Consider the following 17046-nt stretch of genomic DNA (forward strand, 5'->3'; position numbering starts at 1 on the left):
TGGATGAGGTGGGGCGTGAGGGGTGGTCTCCGGGGGCCTGGCTTTCATCCTTCCCCACCTAGATAGCAGACATTTTTGGGCCAGGCCCTGGGTCAAGCCCATTGGAGGGATATAGAGAGCAAATATGGGCAGTCCCTGCCTCAAGTGGACTGGCCCAGAACGGGTGGTGGGTTCAGAAGCATCTCATCACCCTCCAGTTGCAGTGAGGGTGCAGAGAGGGGAGCGCCAGCTATGTGGGCCCTCTTTTCATAGCCTTCCCTCTTCCTGCTTGCAAAGCCAACCGTAATGACCCAAAATCTCTCTTCCTTCCTGCTGTCCCACCTTATCCCCTGCCCACCCTGGGACTGAATCTAGTTAGCTGTAGAGCGATCACCTGGCATTAGAGAAGGGGTTGGTCAGAATGTATTGCAGGCAGAGAAATGCCCAAAGCGCTCTTTAATCTCTGAGCAAAGAGAGTTGGAAATGGCATTATTCTTTCTTTCAACAAACATGGAGGGCCTACTAGGACCTGCATGGGGGCCTAAGGATACAGCACTGAATCACTTCCTTATGGGACTTCCATGCAGATGGGGACAGGTGCACCATAAGCCGTGAGCACAGTAAGTAAACCACAGTACGTTAGAAGGTGACAGGTGCAGTGAGGCACGAGCTGAAGATGAGTGTGGGGCTTAATGTATTTGCAGCTGTGGTGACTTGTGACTATGGTGGAGATGCTGAGATCAGCCCTTCCATGACTTGTGGTGAGACTGCAAACCCACTAACCAAAAAGATCCCCACCATTGTACTTCCTTCAACTGCAGCATGAACCTTTCACAGTAATTCCATATAATATTCCTCTTTGTTCTTTTGAACCCATCCTGAGATGATTATTTTCAAATTCTTAATCTTTGTTCATGTTTATTTGGCTATATAATTCCTCTTGTTTCAAAGCGTGTATTTGAGTCTCTTTTCAAATGGGTACATTTGCCTGGTGGAGTTTTTTGTGAAGATAGGGCCTCCCTATCCTATGGTTCCCAGAACAATTTCTGGACAGGCACTCCTGTTTGTATGTGTGGGTGAGGTGGGGTAGAAATCCGGGTTGTACTCATGTGTCAAAGAGAATCCATAATATTGACATGCTAAGAGCTGGAGTGTGATAGCATCCATTTCTGGCTGCTGCTTACTCCCTTTTAGTTCTCCCTATAAACAGTCATGAGTAGACAATCACAGTTTCTGACTCCATGGCCCTTTTTTGTATAACAGCAGAGATGGCATTAAAGCAAATATCTAAAACTTCCTAGCAAGAAGAGACATAGTGTGGTACTAGATGGATGTGTTCCAGGGCCTGGAAACAGGATGTGGGTCTTGAAGAAAAGGACAGAAGGGCCTGGGCTGGGCTCTGGCCAAGAATGTGCAGCAAGTAGTTTCTAGCAGGGAACCAGACAGTTGGCTCCAGGTCCCACCAGACTGGACTGTCAGCAGGACCCAGGCTGCTCTGTAGACCTCAGCTGGATTCCCCTCCGAGGGCAGAAGCCAGTGAGGCTCGAACTTGGAAGAGGCACTGAAGGTACAGGTCTTCACTCTGCCTTTTGGGTAGAGGACCGTGTGATGTGTTGGAGAGACCAGGGAAGCGGGGCGGGGGGGCCATCCTCTCAAATACGCTTCCCATCAGGCCACACAGAAAAAATGACAGCCTATGTGTGACAAGTGAGGGTAAAGCATGGGGCTGCCTGCAGCTAGAAGCAGCTGGCCACCCTATGCTGTGCCGGGCCCTGAGGGCAGAAGGATGGATGGCTCTCTGGGCACAGCTCTGGCCCATTCAGGTTGGGAAGCTCAAGTTTAGGACACATATGTCCCTGAGCCCACCAGGTGGGAGAAGCAGTGCTGGGCCCAGACAGGCATCAGGTGGTCCAAGGGCCTGTTGGCGTTCCCAGCTGTTGGGTGCAGGTACCTCCACAAATAGTGCCGTGCATGGGTGAACTGCTGAGATGTTTCCCAAGAGTCCTGGGAGCTATGGGAATGGGGATGGGAGAGGAGGCGCTGTCCAGGGAAGCTCTCCTGGAGGAGGTGGCACTTTAGTTCAGCTGTGCTGCACATTGAGAAGTGACGGAGCAAGGAACTGTGAGATTTGGGGCATGGGAAGCACCCTGTATCACCAAGTGATGGTTTGGCAGGGAATGGCCGAGTGGAGAGGAAGGGATTTCAAAGGTGGTCAGGTGAGTTCTCATCATGGCTCAGCAGTAACCAACCCGACTAGTATCCATGAGGACGTGGGTTCAATCCCTGGCCTCACTCAGTGGGTTAAGGATCCAGCACTGCCATAAGTTGTGGTGACTCAGATCTGGTGTGGCTGTGGCTACAGCTCCGATTCGACCCCTAGCCTGGGAACGTCCATGTGCCGCATGTGCGGCTCTAAAAAGAACAAAAAACAAAGGTATCAGGAAGGAAGCAAAGGCTTAAAAGCCTGCTGAGTTTGGACTGTATTTTATAGGCCCAGGAACGCTTCAGAGAGGGACATGGTGGACTCAACCTTGGGCCCCCTACTCCTATGCAGCTTGGCTTCTCGGGCCGGCTGTCCCCTCCTCATAGCATAGACTCCTGCTCACCAAGCCCTGGCTCTGCAGGGCCACCCCCTGTGTGCCCTCTGCTAGGCTGTGCCTCCACCAGGCTCTCATCACTGTCCCCTGCTCCTTGACAGAGTGGAATTGAAGAAACAGAAGAGATGGTGCAGTAGGCCAGGGAGGATCCCTGAAATCTCTAAAAAATTAGTCAGTGACCACAGATGGCTTCAATGTTGCTAAAAAGTTGCCAGAAGCCACATAATACTATCTTGGACAAGAGTAGTTAGGAGACAGGATTTGTTTCCACATAAGCAAGAACTTAAGCGAATTATCTTCAGAAATAGTGAACTCCCCCATCACTAGAGATGTTCAATCAAGGACCAGCGGACTGTGGCAAGAAAGTTGTGGAGGCGATGGGAGACGAGCAAGGCCCTGCCCAGGCCTAGGTGCTGTGTACTTGAAGCAGCATGAACTCCCAATGAAGAACATGGTTAAAAGGGACAGCTATTTGTATTTTATTAAACCATGTTTTGGAAAGTTGCTGTCACTTAAAAATATTTGCCAGCAACTTCTGTATCAATCAAGAAGTTTCTATAGACTCAAGTCTGAAAGAGAATAAGTAGTCAGTCCCCTTATAGACATGGACCCCCAAGGAAGCTCAGGCCTGTGCTGAGAACAGCTCCTGCCACTGCCAGATGGCAGCTAGGAATGGCAGTTGTCTCAGCACCGTGTCAGGCCCAACAAGGACCCCGCTGCGAGTGCTTATAGGACCTCCCGTGGTACAGCAGGGTAGTTTTTAAGGCAAGCTCATTATCCCCTGGCTCATTTGAGCCTCACAGAACTGGTAGGTAGGGTCATTAACCCCATTTTATAGGTGATGTAAATGAGAAGTACAGTGACGAGCTTGAGGTCACAATTATGGACCAAAACTGCAGTTTTCTGGCTAGCACAGGCCTTTTGACAAAAGCCAGTGTTCATCCCTTGTAGTCCAGCTCTGTCTTTGCTACATGAATCCCAAACTCTCAAATCTGCCTCTGAGTGTAATACACTCTCTCAGAGCCCATGGAAGATAATCACCAAAGATAGACTCAAGTCCCGTAGAGTAACCGGGCAAAAGCAAAGCATCACAGGCCTAGTGAGAGAGAGGCCAGGGCAAGTAGGCACTGGTTAGAGACTTGGCCCTGTTCACCTGAACAGAGGGATAAGCACAGATCCCCAGCTCTACCGTTAGCTGTGTAACCTTGGGCAAGTTACTCTCTGTCTCAATTTTGCTCTGTGTGCAATGGAATAACTTTCTACCTGCTAGGGATGATGTAAGGATCAAATGAGTTAATAGTTGTAAAGCATTAGAGCAGTGCCTGAGGAAACAGCAAGTATTTTTACTTGGCTGCTATGGCTGTGGGTCTGGGGACAAGTCTGGGTTTGCAGGGATGAAGAGAGATGTGGGGTCAAGTGTGCCCATCTTCCTCTGTCAGGAATGCTTATGCCTGTCAGATTTCAGCACCGGGCCACCCCCAGGAGAATTTCCCTTTTCTCAGTAAAGCTGGAGCATAGTACTTAGACATCTCTCCAAGCTCGAGTTTCAGATGACTTGGGTAGAACTAAAGCCACTTCCGCCTTGCATTCTACTTATATTACACTGCACCATATGAAAATGCCATTTTGAGGTCCAAAACTACTGGAAATTGGCAGTTTTATATGGTTCAAACTAATTATTGCACCAAGTCTGTTTCAATGCTGAGGGAGATTCAGCTTTGCATTTCCTTATCCTACCCACTGCCCTCATACCTAAGATAGTTTAACATGGTATAACCCCCAAACCACCTAAAGAATTTGACAAACAGGATGCTCAACCTTCAGAACTGAGGCACAGACCCTGGAAAGAGGCCTTAACTTCCCTACTGGAGGAGCTGACCTCCCTGGGAGGTCCTGCTGATTTGGCCTTCTCCATTTCTCTATTGTATGGAAAGCAAGGCTCTCTGTGTTTCCTTGGCAACATCGGACTCTGAGGAGCATAATGATGCCTGGGCTGCCCAAACCCCACTCATAGTTCCTTCTCCTTTTGATTCCAAAACAGTTGGGAAAACTGCCCATGGTTGCTTAGCAACAGTCACCTGCTGATTTCTTCCCAACATCCCCTGAGAAATGAATAAGCAGTAACATCTCCCAGATTGTAAGCTGGGCCTCAAGGGCCAGGCCAGGGAGGCAAGTGAGACACATGCCTGGAGGCTGGGGTAGGTGGGGTGGATGGTCCAGCCCTTAATCACCATGGGTGACTCTAAGCAACTTTCTTTTAGGATCCTATTCTCCCCAAAAGTACAGTGAGGTCAGACTGGGTGATCTGTGAGGCCTTCCCAGTTCAGCTGTTTCATGACTCAACGATAGCCAACTGGTAGTCCTTCATGCACTGCCCAGGAGGAAAGGGACTTTCTGAACTTTTCAGGGAGGGAAAGGTATAGGACACAGCTGCCCTTAGAAATCTTCCCAAGTAATTGGAAAGACAGGTCCTAGACTGTGGACCTCACAGAGAGATTCTTGTGGCCTGGGGAGAAGTCTTGGGGCACTTAAGCCCAGGGAAGACAGGCAAAAGGAAGAAAAGGCTTTCCTCTATGTTTGTGTGATGGCGCAAGGGTGTAGAGGTGGAACTATGTGACACACAGTTCTGACTGGAGGGTCTCTGAGAAGAGCAGTCGGAGCTAGGTGAGGATAAGTAGTTTGGGGCGGACTAGAAAAGCCTTGAATGCTAAGGTAAAGTGCTTTTTTTTCTCCCCTATAGATCTTGGGAATCTTTTGATAGTTCTAAGAGGTTAAGTGAGGTTTCAGGCAAGTCACTCAGGCTGTAGGGTGGAGGATGCACAGGGAAAGGTGTTCAGACCTCCAGGTGTTAAGCCCTTGCAGCTGCTCCTAAGGGAGGTGACATGGACAGGCTGAAGTAGAATAAAGAGGAGGAAGCCGATCCAACTGAGGTTAAGGGATAGAAGAGTCTTAGCGACTCTCATTCATTCACACATTTATTGTGTGCCTACCATGTGCCAGGCGTTCTGGGTGCTGTAGGGGGGAGAATGATCTGAGGCTGAGCATAATGTATTCTGACATGGTCAGGATGATTAGGTCTCAACTATGGGTGTGTCCCTTCGGGAACCTGGACTAAAAGCAGTGTAGTATAAGTGCCCTGGTTATACGACCAGGGGAGGTTGGGTGAGAGAGCAGCAGCAGAGGACATGTGTTTAGGGCTTGTTTGAAACGAACTCATCTTGGAGAGGAACTGTTCAAAGCACAGGACATGACTGGTGGGGGAGAGGAATGCGTAGAGAGGAAGTAGACTAGCCACGTCTGGATCCTGTGAGACCAGAGCCTCGGAGAGGCACGCACGCAGGTCAAGCAGGTCTGGGCCTTTAGGGCAGTCGGGGGATGCTGATGGCCCCTTCCCAGAGCCGCAGGGCCGGGTAGAGCGGCTCCTGGAAAGCAGCACGGAAGGTGTGCAGGTGGCTCATGCCGCCCGACACGTCGTAGAAAGCGAGGACGCCGGCCTCGTAGTCCAGGAAGACGCCGAGCCTGTCGGGATCGTCGCGGAGCCGCAGGCGGCTGCGCTGCCCGTCGTGGAAAGCCCAGTACTCAAGGTCATAGCGTTTGAGGCACCAGGACTGGCGGTTGCAGCCCAGGCGGGCGGCAGCCGAGGCCCCGCGGCGCCGCAGGGAGCCGTAGGCCGCGCCCACCCACCAGCCGATGCCCGCCTCCTGTACATCCACTTCCCAGTAGTGGCGGCCGGCGGCGAAGCAGTCGCGGCCCAGCACTTGCCACAGCGAGTCGAAACACAGCGTAGGCGTAGGCCCCAGGCGGCCGAAGAGACCGCAGCGCACGGTCAGGCGGTCTGCGGAGAGGCGCAGGCGCGCGTGCATTGTGTCCGGCTCCAGCGTGGGCGTGCGCGCGTCTGCAGGGGCGGGGAAAACGGGCCACGCCTGGTGGGCGGGACCGGATCCACGCCCCGCCCCCTGGAGACCGACCCTGCTAGCCCAGCACAGGTTCGCGGTAGAAAACTGGAAAACACGGAAGTCTCCCGTGGCAAGGTGGAAAACCACCCTTTTAACCCCGATTGCCTCTGAACTGCGGCTACACGGGAAGGAGAGAACATTTGACTGCACACGCGTTGTGCCGCTTGAATTTTGTACCTTAGAATTTGTTGCCAGTTTCTAAAAATAGAATTTAAAAAATCCTATCACTCTTTACACCTGATTGTAATATCCTTCCCTTTTTTTTTTTTTACTTGCCCTTTAATAGTTTTCCTTAACATTGGTATCATACCATACAGGCTGTTGGGTAATCTGCTTTTTAAATTTACTGATGTATTTATGAACACTTTACCACATCAAATATTCTTTTATAAAAACACTTTAATGGTGACCTTAAGATTTTGATGTACAGATGAATTATAATTTAACCCAGCTCCTCTCCCACCTTTAGAAAATATTTAGGCCTTCAAAAAAGCTTTTGAGAACACTAATACGAACGCATCTTTATGTATCTCATTATTTATGTAGGATATGTTCCTAAATGATGAATTGCTGGGGAGCTCCTGTCATGGCTCAGCAGTAACAAACCCAACTAGTGTCCATGAGGACTCGGGTCCATCCCTGGCTTCACTCAGCGGGTTAAGGATCCGGCGTTGCTGTGAGCTATGGTGCAGGTCACAGCCTCAGCTTGAATCCCATGTGACTGTGGCATAGGCTGGCCACTACAGAGTCAGTTGGGATGGTTGTGTTTTTAAGGCCTTTGGTAAATATTGCTGAATTGTCTTCCATAACAGTGGCAATGATTTAAACTCCCAATAACAGTTCTTGTTGCATTATACACATATGTAGACATGCAATTAAAGAAAAGTCTAGGTCTTAGGGCATATGGATGTTCAGCTTTAATAGAGACTCCCAGATGATCTTCTTGACAACACTGGAGATTTCTGTAGAGAGGTTTTGTACATCTCTTGTTAGATTTAATCTGAGTTTTTTAAAAAGTGTTACTGAAAATAATGTTTTTAAATTTTCATAATTTTCATGTTCTAATTGTTTATTGCCAAAACATAGAATATAGTTGATTTTTGTATGCTGACATTACACCCAGCAGCTGTTCTAAATTCACTTGGTAACTAATTTATCTATAGATTATTTCAGATTTTCTGTAAATCATCTTGTCATCTGTGAATCATGATCTTTTTTCCCTTTCCCCATCCTTAGAACTTTCATTTTCTTTTCTTTTTGGGGTGTGTGTGTGGGTGTGGGTGTGTGTGTGTGCGCGCATGCGTGTGCTTTTTAGGGCTGCACCTGCCAGCATGTGGAAGTTCCCAGGCTAGGGGTCAAAATCAGAGCTGCAGCCTCCAGCCTACGCCACAGCCACAGTAAGTTGGGATCTGAGCCACATCTTTGAATTGCACTGCAGCTTGAGACAATGCCTGATCCATAACCCAATGAGCAGGGACCAGGGATTGAACCCAAATCCTCATGGATACTAGTTGGGTTCATTACCACTAAGCCACAACATGAACGCCTATTTATTTATTGGCTGCACCTGTGGCATGCCAAAGTTCCTGGGGCAGGGATTGAACACGAGCTACAGCAGTGACCCATGTTATAGCAGTGACAGCTTAACCTGCTGAACCATCAGGGCACTCTTCATTTCTTTTTCTTGTTTCAAGGCCCTCTCTAGGGCATCTAAAACAACATTGCACAAAAGCGGTTATGAAGCGGTTATGCTGGGCATCCTTTTCTCCCACTCCTGGGTAAATACCCAGCAGAAATGCATACATATGTGTATCAAAAGACATGCACAGGAATGTACATAGCAACATTATTCACTGTAGGCAAAAGCCAAAACAGCCCAAAATGTCCATCAGTAACACTGTGTGCTATGCTCATACAGCAGAATACTACACCACAGTAGAAATCAACAAACTACTGCTATGAACAATCAGATGGATAAATCTCACCGTTACCTTTTGGGGATAATGAACTGGCATAGGAATGGTTCTGGGGAGCCGGAATATTCCATTTCATGGTCTGAAGGAAATTATAGAATGTTTACTTTTTAAAAAATCATTGAGCTGCACCCCTTTGATTTGTGAACTTTTCCTTATGTATTTTATATTTCTAAGAAAGGTTAGTTTTTTAAAATGCATGTCCAGTAATTCCACTTTGAGAAATTACTCCTTGGCAAAAAAAAATCTAGGAGTTCTCTGGTGGTGCAGCAGGTTAAGGACCTGGTGTTGCCACTGCTGTGGCGCAGGTACCTGCTTTGTGCAGGTTCAGTCCCTGGCCCAGGAGCTTCTGCATGCTTCGGGCATGGCCGAAAAAAAAAAAAATCCAAAAATGAAGTAAGGTGTATTAAGTCATTTATTCATTAATTCACCAAATAGGCATAAGAATGGAAGTTTATTGTATCACTGTTTATAGAAATGAAAATGTAAAGCAGCCTAAATGCCCAACAATATAAGACTGATTTAAAGGTGGCATATTCAATAGAATACCACGAATCCTTTAAAAATAGTAATATCTGTATTTACTGAAATTGTTCAATCTATACTATTAAATTTTTTAAATTATAAAAGAATATCTACAATGTCTCCTTTTAAAAAATCCGTACACATATATACTTTTGAAATGTCTGAAAGAATATATGCCAAAATATTAATATCATTTATCTCTGAGGGAGGCATTTATTTTCTTTTGATATACGTAATTTCTAATTCTTTGCAAGAAGCATGCATTACCTGTTTAATATTTTAAGGGAACAAAGATGTTCATAATATATCAGTAAAGGAAAATGCAGATTACAAAACAGTATTATTGTATGACACCATGTTTGTAAAAAAATATAAAATATTTATCATTGTATATATATATATATATAGATAGATACTGATATATAGATATAGGTATGCCAAAGACAGCTAAAAGGGCAAATAATAGCAGCCATCTACTAACATGTGGCTGCTTGGGTAGATGTGAGCAGAACAATTTCCAAAGCTCTCCAGTGATATAAACAATTTTCTTACTTTTCCTTTGTTTTCCAGATTTTCTACAGTGAACATGTATGATTTCTGTATTTTTTTAAAAAACTGATTAAAAGTGTTTAAAAACCCAAAGTTGTGTCTCTTAGGAAAAAAGGGGGCAGGGTCCTCCACTTCATTGACCCTCCCTCCCACTGGTACACACCGCCCTTTTCACCATCTCCCCTCTCCTGGTTCTTACATTTCAAGAAGAGCGATCGCTGTGGCGAGGGGCTTGTTTTCAACAAGGAACCTGGCTTGGCACTGGAAGAGCCGGAGAGCTGGCAGTTCATGTCTGTCAACAAATTGTGAGAAATGAGTGCCTGGCGTTCATGCAAGCGGTGCAAATTACAAAACATACTAAAAATATTACAGAGCTAGAGATTTGAATAATCTCTTCCCAAGAACTGCATGCAAATTTAAGTAGGAAGTGCAAATTCACAGTCACAGGAAAGCTCAAGGACAAGGCTCACATCTATAGAGAAAGACACTTTCTAGGATTGGAAGCAAATCCAGCAATGGCAGGCCAGGGTGAGTGAACCTGGACTTGGGAGGAGATGGCAGCCTCCAAGAGCATCCTGAAGATCAACTGTGTATTCAACAGTTCAGGAAGGGGGCAGTCTCATGGCAGATACACAAATTCCAGGAAAAAGATGGAAAACAAGAAATTAAAGCTGAGTCCTCAGAAAGGTCATGTTCACGTCTCCTTCAGGTAAGAGAGAGTTCAGGGGAGACCTAAGTCATGGTCCCTGTCTTCGGCAGCTCCGTCAGGTAAATGGGGTGAGAAATGAGCTTGCTGGAACTACACCACTCAAAACAGAGAATGCTCCAGATTGCAGACGAGAAGTGAAAGGGCTCCAGGGCTTTGATGGGTCAGGAAAGGTTTCATGGAGGAGGAAGCCCCTCAGTTGGCCCTTAAAGGATGGGGAGATTTGGACACCTGGAAAAAGGATGGGAGGCTTTCCCCATGAGAGGATAACGCAGGAGCAAAGACGTTAAGGACAGGTGCTGGGAGTGGCATTTAAAGAGTGGGGAGCCATGGAAGGTGTTTGAAGGAGAACAGATGTGAGCAGAAGAATTTCCAAAGTGCTCTCTGGTGGGGAATGGATGGGGCAGGGTGAGAGGGGAGACAGTGGCCCTGTCGGGAGGCTCAGACCTGAACTGGGATGGCAGGGATAGAAAAGGGGCTAGGTTCAGGATAGGCTGCAGTGGCACAAGGACCAGGGCTTAACTGTGCTAGGAGTGGGGAATGAAGCGCAGATCAGAGTCAAGCAGCCACAGATTGGGGGTTGGGGGCTGGAAGATGCTGGATGCCATTTCAGCCTGTTGAGCCTGCCATATCTGTGGACCTACAGGTAGGGAGGTGGCCGGGGCACTGAAAGGACAGTGGTGCTGTAAGACCCCCATCCCCTTGAGTCCTTCGTGGGAGTCAGCGCTTCTCAGTATCACCTGTGATAGAATAATAGCCTTATCTGGAGGTGGATGAGGGGTGATGGCCTGGGAGGAAGCAGACTCCAGGGGATCAGAACACAAGACTCTGGGACCAGTCTGTTTGAATTCTGCCTCTACCCCTACCAACTATGTGACCTAGGGCAAGTCAGTTAACCTCCATGAGCCTCAGCTTTCTCATCTGTAAAATGGGGGACAATGAAGGCATCTACCACATGGGGTAATGCTGAGGAGTTGCTGGATGAATCAGTGGGAAGTGCTTGGGACAATGCCTGGCACAGAGCAAGTGTTAGCTATTCTAATGGACTCAGCAGCCACCACCAGTTCTTTGGGAGTGGACCACTGAGAATGTAAATGTAAGCGAACTGCATTTGGGGAACCATATGAGCATCTTCTTGCCAGGGGTGGTGGTGCTCCCTGCAGCCGACCGCTATGATTCTTTTTTTTTTTTTCCTCCACATTTGACTATTCTCTTTGTTTTAAATTGAAATATATTGACCGCTGTGATTGTGATATGGGCTTTTCTTTGTAAATAATTATACCTCAAGAAGAATTTTCAGTTAGACTGTGTATCCAAAATTCCCGTGGAAGTTATGAACAAGAGGAACATCATGCACAGATGAAAAATCCGCTCTGACAAACCAGCCAAAGAAAATCCGCTGCTGCGTGGGTCACGGTGTCCTGAACACACTTCAGCGTCCTCTTGTCTCAGCTTAGGATGCCTTTCCCTGTTCTCTCCCACGCTTGAAACCCAGCAGCATTGGCAATAAGGCCCAGCTCAATGCCAGTTCCTTCCAGAAATCTTCCTGGTTTCTCAACAGAATCACTCTCTCCTTCCTCTGTGCTCCCTTGGTCCCTGGCTGTGTCTCGTTAATTCCTCAGGCAGATGGGGGAGATGAAGATGAGGGGTCTTGCAGCACCACTGCCCTCCCAGTGTTCCCCTCCCCCCATGAGTCCACAGACACCGCAGGCTCACTGAAGTCTCCTGCTCTGCAGCCAGGTGCTGACCTGGCCTCTCTCCATGCCCCAGAGGGGTGCTGTGGTGCTTCTGCCTCACTTCTCATCCCTGTCCTTCTTTTCCTATGATCTTCAGACTTTAACAAGGTGATTTGCAACTTCCTCCACCTCATCTCTTGTCACTCTCCCTTCACTGTGCTCAAGGCACCCTGGCCTCCTCTCTGTGCCAAAAATGTCAAGGTCTTCCTCTGCTTTGGCACGTGCTCTTCAGGAGGTCTCCTTCCCCCTGGAACCTCCTCACCCTGGGCCTCTGCCCATGTGGCTGGGATGCCCCCCTCCCCAGGGGTGCCTTCCCTGAGCACCTCGTCGGAGCAGCCCTCCGGCCCCCATCGCTCTCTCTCAGCACTCACCACAGTGCCTCTTCCCTCTGTTTTCAAAAAAGATTTCTTTTTATTTGTCACCATTCACAGTCTGAATTGTAAACAGATTCTTGGGCTGGTGGCTCATATCATTGGCTTTTTCAACTTTAACAGCTCAGTAACTTTTCCCACAACTACTGCCTTCTCCACGAAACTCCATGAGTTTTTCCAAGTCAAAGCTGGGTTTCTTCAGTCAGCACTTTTACTTTTCTAACAAAGACATCATGGAGCAGATAAACAGACTGGCAAGACTTTTTATGTCTTCTCTAATGCTGTCTGGAATAATTTATTGACCTCTCTCTCTCTCTTTTTTTCTGTCCTACAGCATATGGAGTTCCCTGGCCAGGGATCATATCCAAGCTGACATTGTGGCCTATAGTGACGCTGGATCCTCTAACCCATTGTGCCAGGCCAGGGATCGAATCTGTGTCCTGGAGCTGCAGAGATGCCATGGATCCTGTTGCGCCGCAGCGGGAACTCCTATTGACCTCTTCGTTTAAATCGGGTTTTTTTTGGGTCTTGCTTTTATCATCTGGATTTGGCAGACCTGCTGGTGCTGGGGTAAGAGATCTTCTGAATCTGATTGTTGTGGGTTTTTTTTTTTTTTTTTTGTCTTTTTAGTGCCACACCTGAACCATATGGAAGCTCCCAGGCTAGGGGTCTAATAGAAGTTGCAGCTGCCTGCCTACACCACAGCTACAGCAACTCAAGATCTGAGCTGTGTCTTCGACCTACACCACAGCTCATGGCAATGCCGGATCCTTAAGCCACTGAGCAAGGCCAGGGGTTGAACCTTCATCCTCGTGGATGCTAGTTAGATTCGTTTCTGCTGAGCCACAATGGGAACTCCAATGGGTTTTTCATTTTTAAACCAACACAGAGCAAATGAAGCAAATAACTGCCGGTAGTCTTGACATTAACATAAGCTTCAATCATGATCTGCCAGTTTTTGACTGTGGAGCGCATTTTGTCATGGATAAGATCCATGCCATGAAAGTTAGGCAGTTTTTGCCTGAACATATTCAGTAGTTAGCTCATTTTCTAAATGCAGCTTCATCATTCTGCAGATAACAAGGCTCACATCCAGACGACCCTTGAGTTCTCATGACTAGGGTTTTCCCAACGCCCTAGTCACCTCCGGCCAACCTTTCTTAGAAAACAGATCAACCACTTTCTTCTTAGCTCCCTTTCTGCTGCCTTTCATCAGGCATTTGCTCTTGCAAACCACCATGGTGCTGCTCAGAGCCAAAAGGGCCATTCCCTCCAGTTCTGAGTGCTCTTTCCCATCTCAGAACATGATAACTTCTTTCTGGTGGCTCGGGTCACAATCTTTGGAGTCTCCTTGGTATCTCTCTCTTCTTCCCTCCCTGCACCCACATCTACTCCTGTTGACACCCTCTTTGCTGTTCCTTCAAAATGCCAAACTCACTCTTACTTTGTGCCTCAGGACCTTTGCACTTGCTTTTCCCTCTGCCTACAAGACTTTCCCCCCAGATGTGAAAGCAGAAGCAACAATAATAGCTAATGCTCACAGGGTACTTATGCCTGAACACCATTCTGAGCACTTTACATGTAAGAACTCATTTAATCCATCCAATGAGAGGGGACTATATTATCATCTCCATTTTTACAGGTGTGGAAACAGGCATAGAAAGTTAGGTGCCCTGCCTGAGGTGGAAGAGAAGGAGTCTATCATGTGACCACTGCGCTCTCCAGCCCTTCCTTCAGGTCAGCTCACAATCCTCAGGGAGGCTCTCCTCACTTCCTCATATAAAATAACTCTTCCTCCTGGTCACCCTCTATTCTTCTTACTCTGCTTTATTATTTTTCTCAGGACACTTCTTATCGCTGACATGTATTCATTTGTTGTCTGTCCTCCTCTTAAGAGATGAAACACCACAAAGGCAGGAGCTTTGTCTTGTACACTGCTGTGCCCAGCACATAATCGGGGCTCAATACATGTTCTGAACGAATCCTAATAGCAGAGGTGAATGAATGAATGGATATTTTTGAGCACTTGCTTTGTGTCAGGCCCTGCAATGACCTCACAGCTGGACCCAAAGTGTTTCTTTCTTTCGGGGGCAGGTATCCAACTCACAGGAGATGGAGCAGGCCCTGGATAGGGGGGCTGGCCAGGAAAGCGAGCGAGCCAGCGGGGGCATGGAAAGACTTCCCAGGTGAGCATAGCTGACCTGGGAGAGGAAAAGGAGGGAGAGTTGGCCATTCCAGCTGGGGGCCCAGCGCAGGCAAAGTTGAGGTTCCTGGCAGAAGCCCAGGAGCAACAGAGGGGCAGGAGCAGAGGCAGGACCCAGTCTCAGGATGGGTAAGAGGTGAGGCTGGGAGGGAGGGTTGGGCCCAAGCCCTGGAGACCTTGACTGCCCAGCCTAGAGCCTCTGTGTAGGAGAGACATGATTTAGGATGGCAACCTTCACGGTTGTCTCTAAAAGGCCCCAGGGGAGTGAAGGACCCAAAGTTGGTCACACAGTGACTTACCTTCCTTAAGGCGGACATCCAGTGGCGTCTGTAGGAGGCTCTGCATGGCATCCACAAGGCCCTTAAACAAGCTCTTGACAGGCTCGAAGGAGAGTGGCATGGGGTGGCACAGCTCCCCCAGGCTCAGCTGCTGCTGTATCTGCTGCTCAGCAGCCAGGTATTCCTGCAAGGGCACACGGGGGTCAGGGCAGCTCAGGCTGTGTCCCAGCCTCCACTACCGCACCCAGAGCAAAGCTAGCCTGTGAGCAAGACAAACCTTCCCTGCACCTGCACCCTGCCCCCAGCCCGGGCTGTCCCCAGGAGCAGAGTAGTCCTGGGACAGCAGGCCCCGCGCTAATAGACAGTTCTAGTGCTGACACTGCTGATTCCTCCCTTCCTCCCTGCTGTGTTCACTGAGGTCCATTCTGTGTATTAGGGCTTTAGGGGCTGCAGGAGGAAGCAGGCTGACCACTACCTCACAAAGGACTCCAAAGCTTTACCGACACTGACAACGGTCTGCTTGAGGTACAGGGGGACAAAAAGAGGGGCTGGTTTCCATGGGGAAGGCACCCCTGGGGCCTGTCCAAAGGAGGCAGCAAAAAACCATGTCCCAAAAGGGGAAGCCAAAGACCTCGAAGCTCAGCTGGAACGCTGGCTGAGGAGGTGTGCCCACCACAGTGGCGGCCTGTCCTGCTTTCTGCCTGCACAGCGCCTTTTAAATACCCTTCCTGTGCTAAGTGTGGCTTTGCTAAGAAAAAGCTAGAAAACAGTCCCAGCCTTCTTGCACCCAGAATGTAGGCATGTGATAAGGCATCTCCACTCCAAGACTTGGCATGTGGAAGTTGGGTGTGGGGTAGTGATAGCAGTGTGTAGCTGTCAGGTGTTGTCAGGCCCGGGCCCTGGGTCAGTGGAACATTTTGCCCTGTGATGAAGCATGGGGTCTATAGTGGAATAAGCCTGTGCCGTGGCCTCAACTTCATGCCTGTTACCTGGTTTTCATGTTGACTTTCCAGCCCTCCTGGTGTTCCTGTGAGCTACCTAATAACTCCTTTCTTGTTTAAAACAGTTACAATGCATTCTCTCATTTGCAGCTGAGAGCCCTGTCTGCACTTTGTGGAGGGTTGTCCTGGGCAAGGATTTAGAAGACAGAAGTTTGCCTTAGGCAAGCAGGCCCTGGCCAGTGGGCAGTGCTGCCCAAGACAAGGTGAAAGTGATGGGTGCCTCAGAAGAGAGGGACAGTGGCCCAGTGGTCAGCAGGAAGGATATGGAGCCTTAGGAGGGACTGCGGGATGGTCTCCAAGCTCCACCCACCTAGGAAGGTGCCTGTCTATTGCCCACCCTCATCTGGGTGGGAGGAAGGTTAATTCCTGGAAACAGGGCTGAGGTCACACCCAGAAGGCTGGGGCGGAGCTGGTCAGGGAGTCAGAGCACTAGCAGGGAGGGCAGAGAGCAGCTCTGGGCTAGCAGGAGGGTGGCCCAGAGGGCAGATGGGTGGGATGGAACTGGGAGGGGGCTGAGGGACAGATGCCACCACTTGGTAACTCTGGCATCTAGCACAGGGCCTATAGCAGGTTCTCGACAGATGTTTAGGATGGAATAAATGAATGAATGAAACTGGGCACATCTATTTCTTGACTTGGCAGACTCAGAGAACAGTCCCATAGCCACCCCCCTCTCAAACCAGAAACTAACTCTTATCTTGGATTCCCCCAATCACCAATCCTGTTGCATCTCTCAAACCTGCCTGCTTCTCCCCATCCCCACTGCCCCTTTGCTGGTCCAGCCCACCATCATCTCCCTTCTGGATACTGTGGTCTCCTCCCAGCTTCCCTTTTAGCCTCCAGTCCTGGCCTGCCCAGTCCATCCTCCATCCTGTCACCAAAGTCATTCCTTGGTTCAAAACTCTCCCCTAGCCCCTGTCCTCTTTACAGGACAAAGTCAAAACTTCTTGGCCAAATATATGACCCTTTATCAACTAACCCTGGCCTCCTTATCCAGCTGTATGTCCCAACACCACCCCACCCTTGTACCCCTGCTCACCTCCACTCAGGCTGAATCCCAGTTGTTTTCTAGCCTGCCAAGCTCTTACATGCACAGGGTTCCTTTCTGCTTAGGGTGTCCTCTCTGCTTCGTCCATCTGTAAATACCCAATGAGCTCCTCCTTATCCTCCCA

General features: G+C 48.7%; 1 protein-coding gene across 1 annotated transcript in view; it reads right to left on the reverse strand.

Moving 5' to 3' along the window:
• Positions 1–2330: 2330 nt before the first annotated feature.
• TRIM14 (tripartite motif containing 14) overlaps positions 2331–17046 on the reverse strand; it is a 28850-nt gene continuing 14134 nt past the window's right edge. The window contains exons 4-6 of the mRNA XM_047768010.1: positions 14895–15057; positions 9779–9871; positions 2331–6471 (exon numbers count right to left, since the gene is read on the reverse strand). Of these exons, the coding sequence (XP_047623966.1) occupies positions 5936–6471; positions 9779–9871; positions 14895–15057 (792 nt within the window). The 3' untranslated portion in view covers positions 2331–5935. The remainder of the gene's footprint in view (positions 6472–9778; positions 9872–14894; positions 15058–17046) is intronic.

Source organism: Phacochoerus africanus, chromosome 2, assembly GCF_016906955.1.
Source record: "Phacochoerus africanus isolate WHEZ1 chromosome 2, ROS_Pafr_v1, whole genome shotgun sequence".
Classification (NCBI taxonomy): domain Eukaryota; kingdom Metazoa; phylum Chordata; class Mammalia; order Artiodactyla; family Suidae; genus Phacochoerus; species Phacochoerus africanus.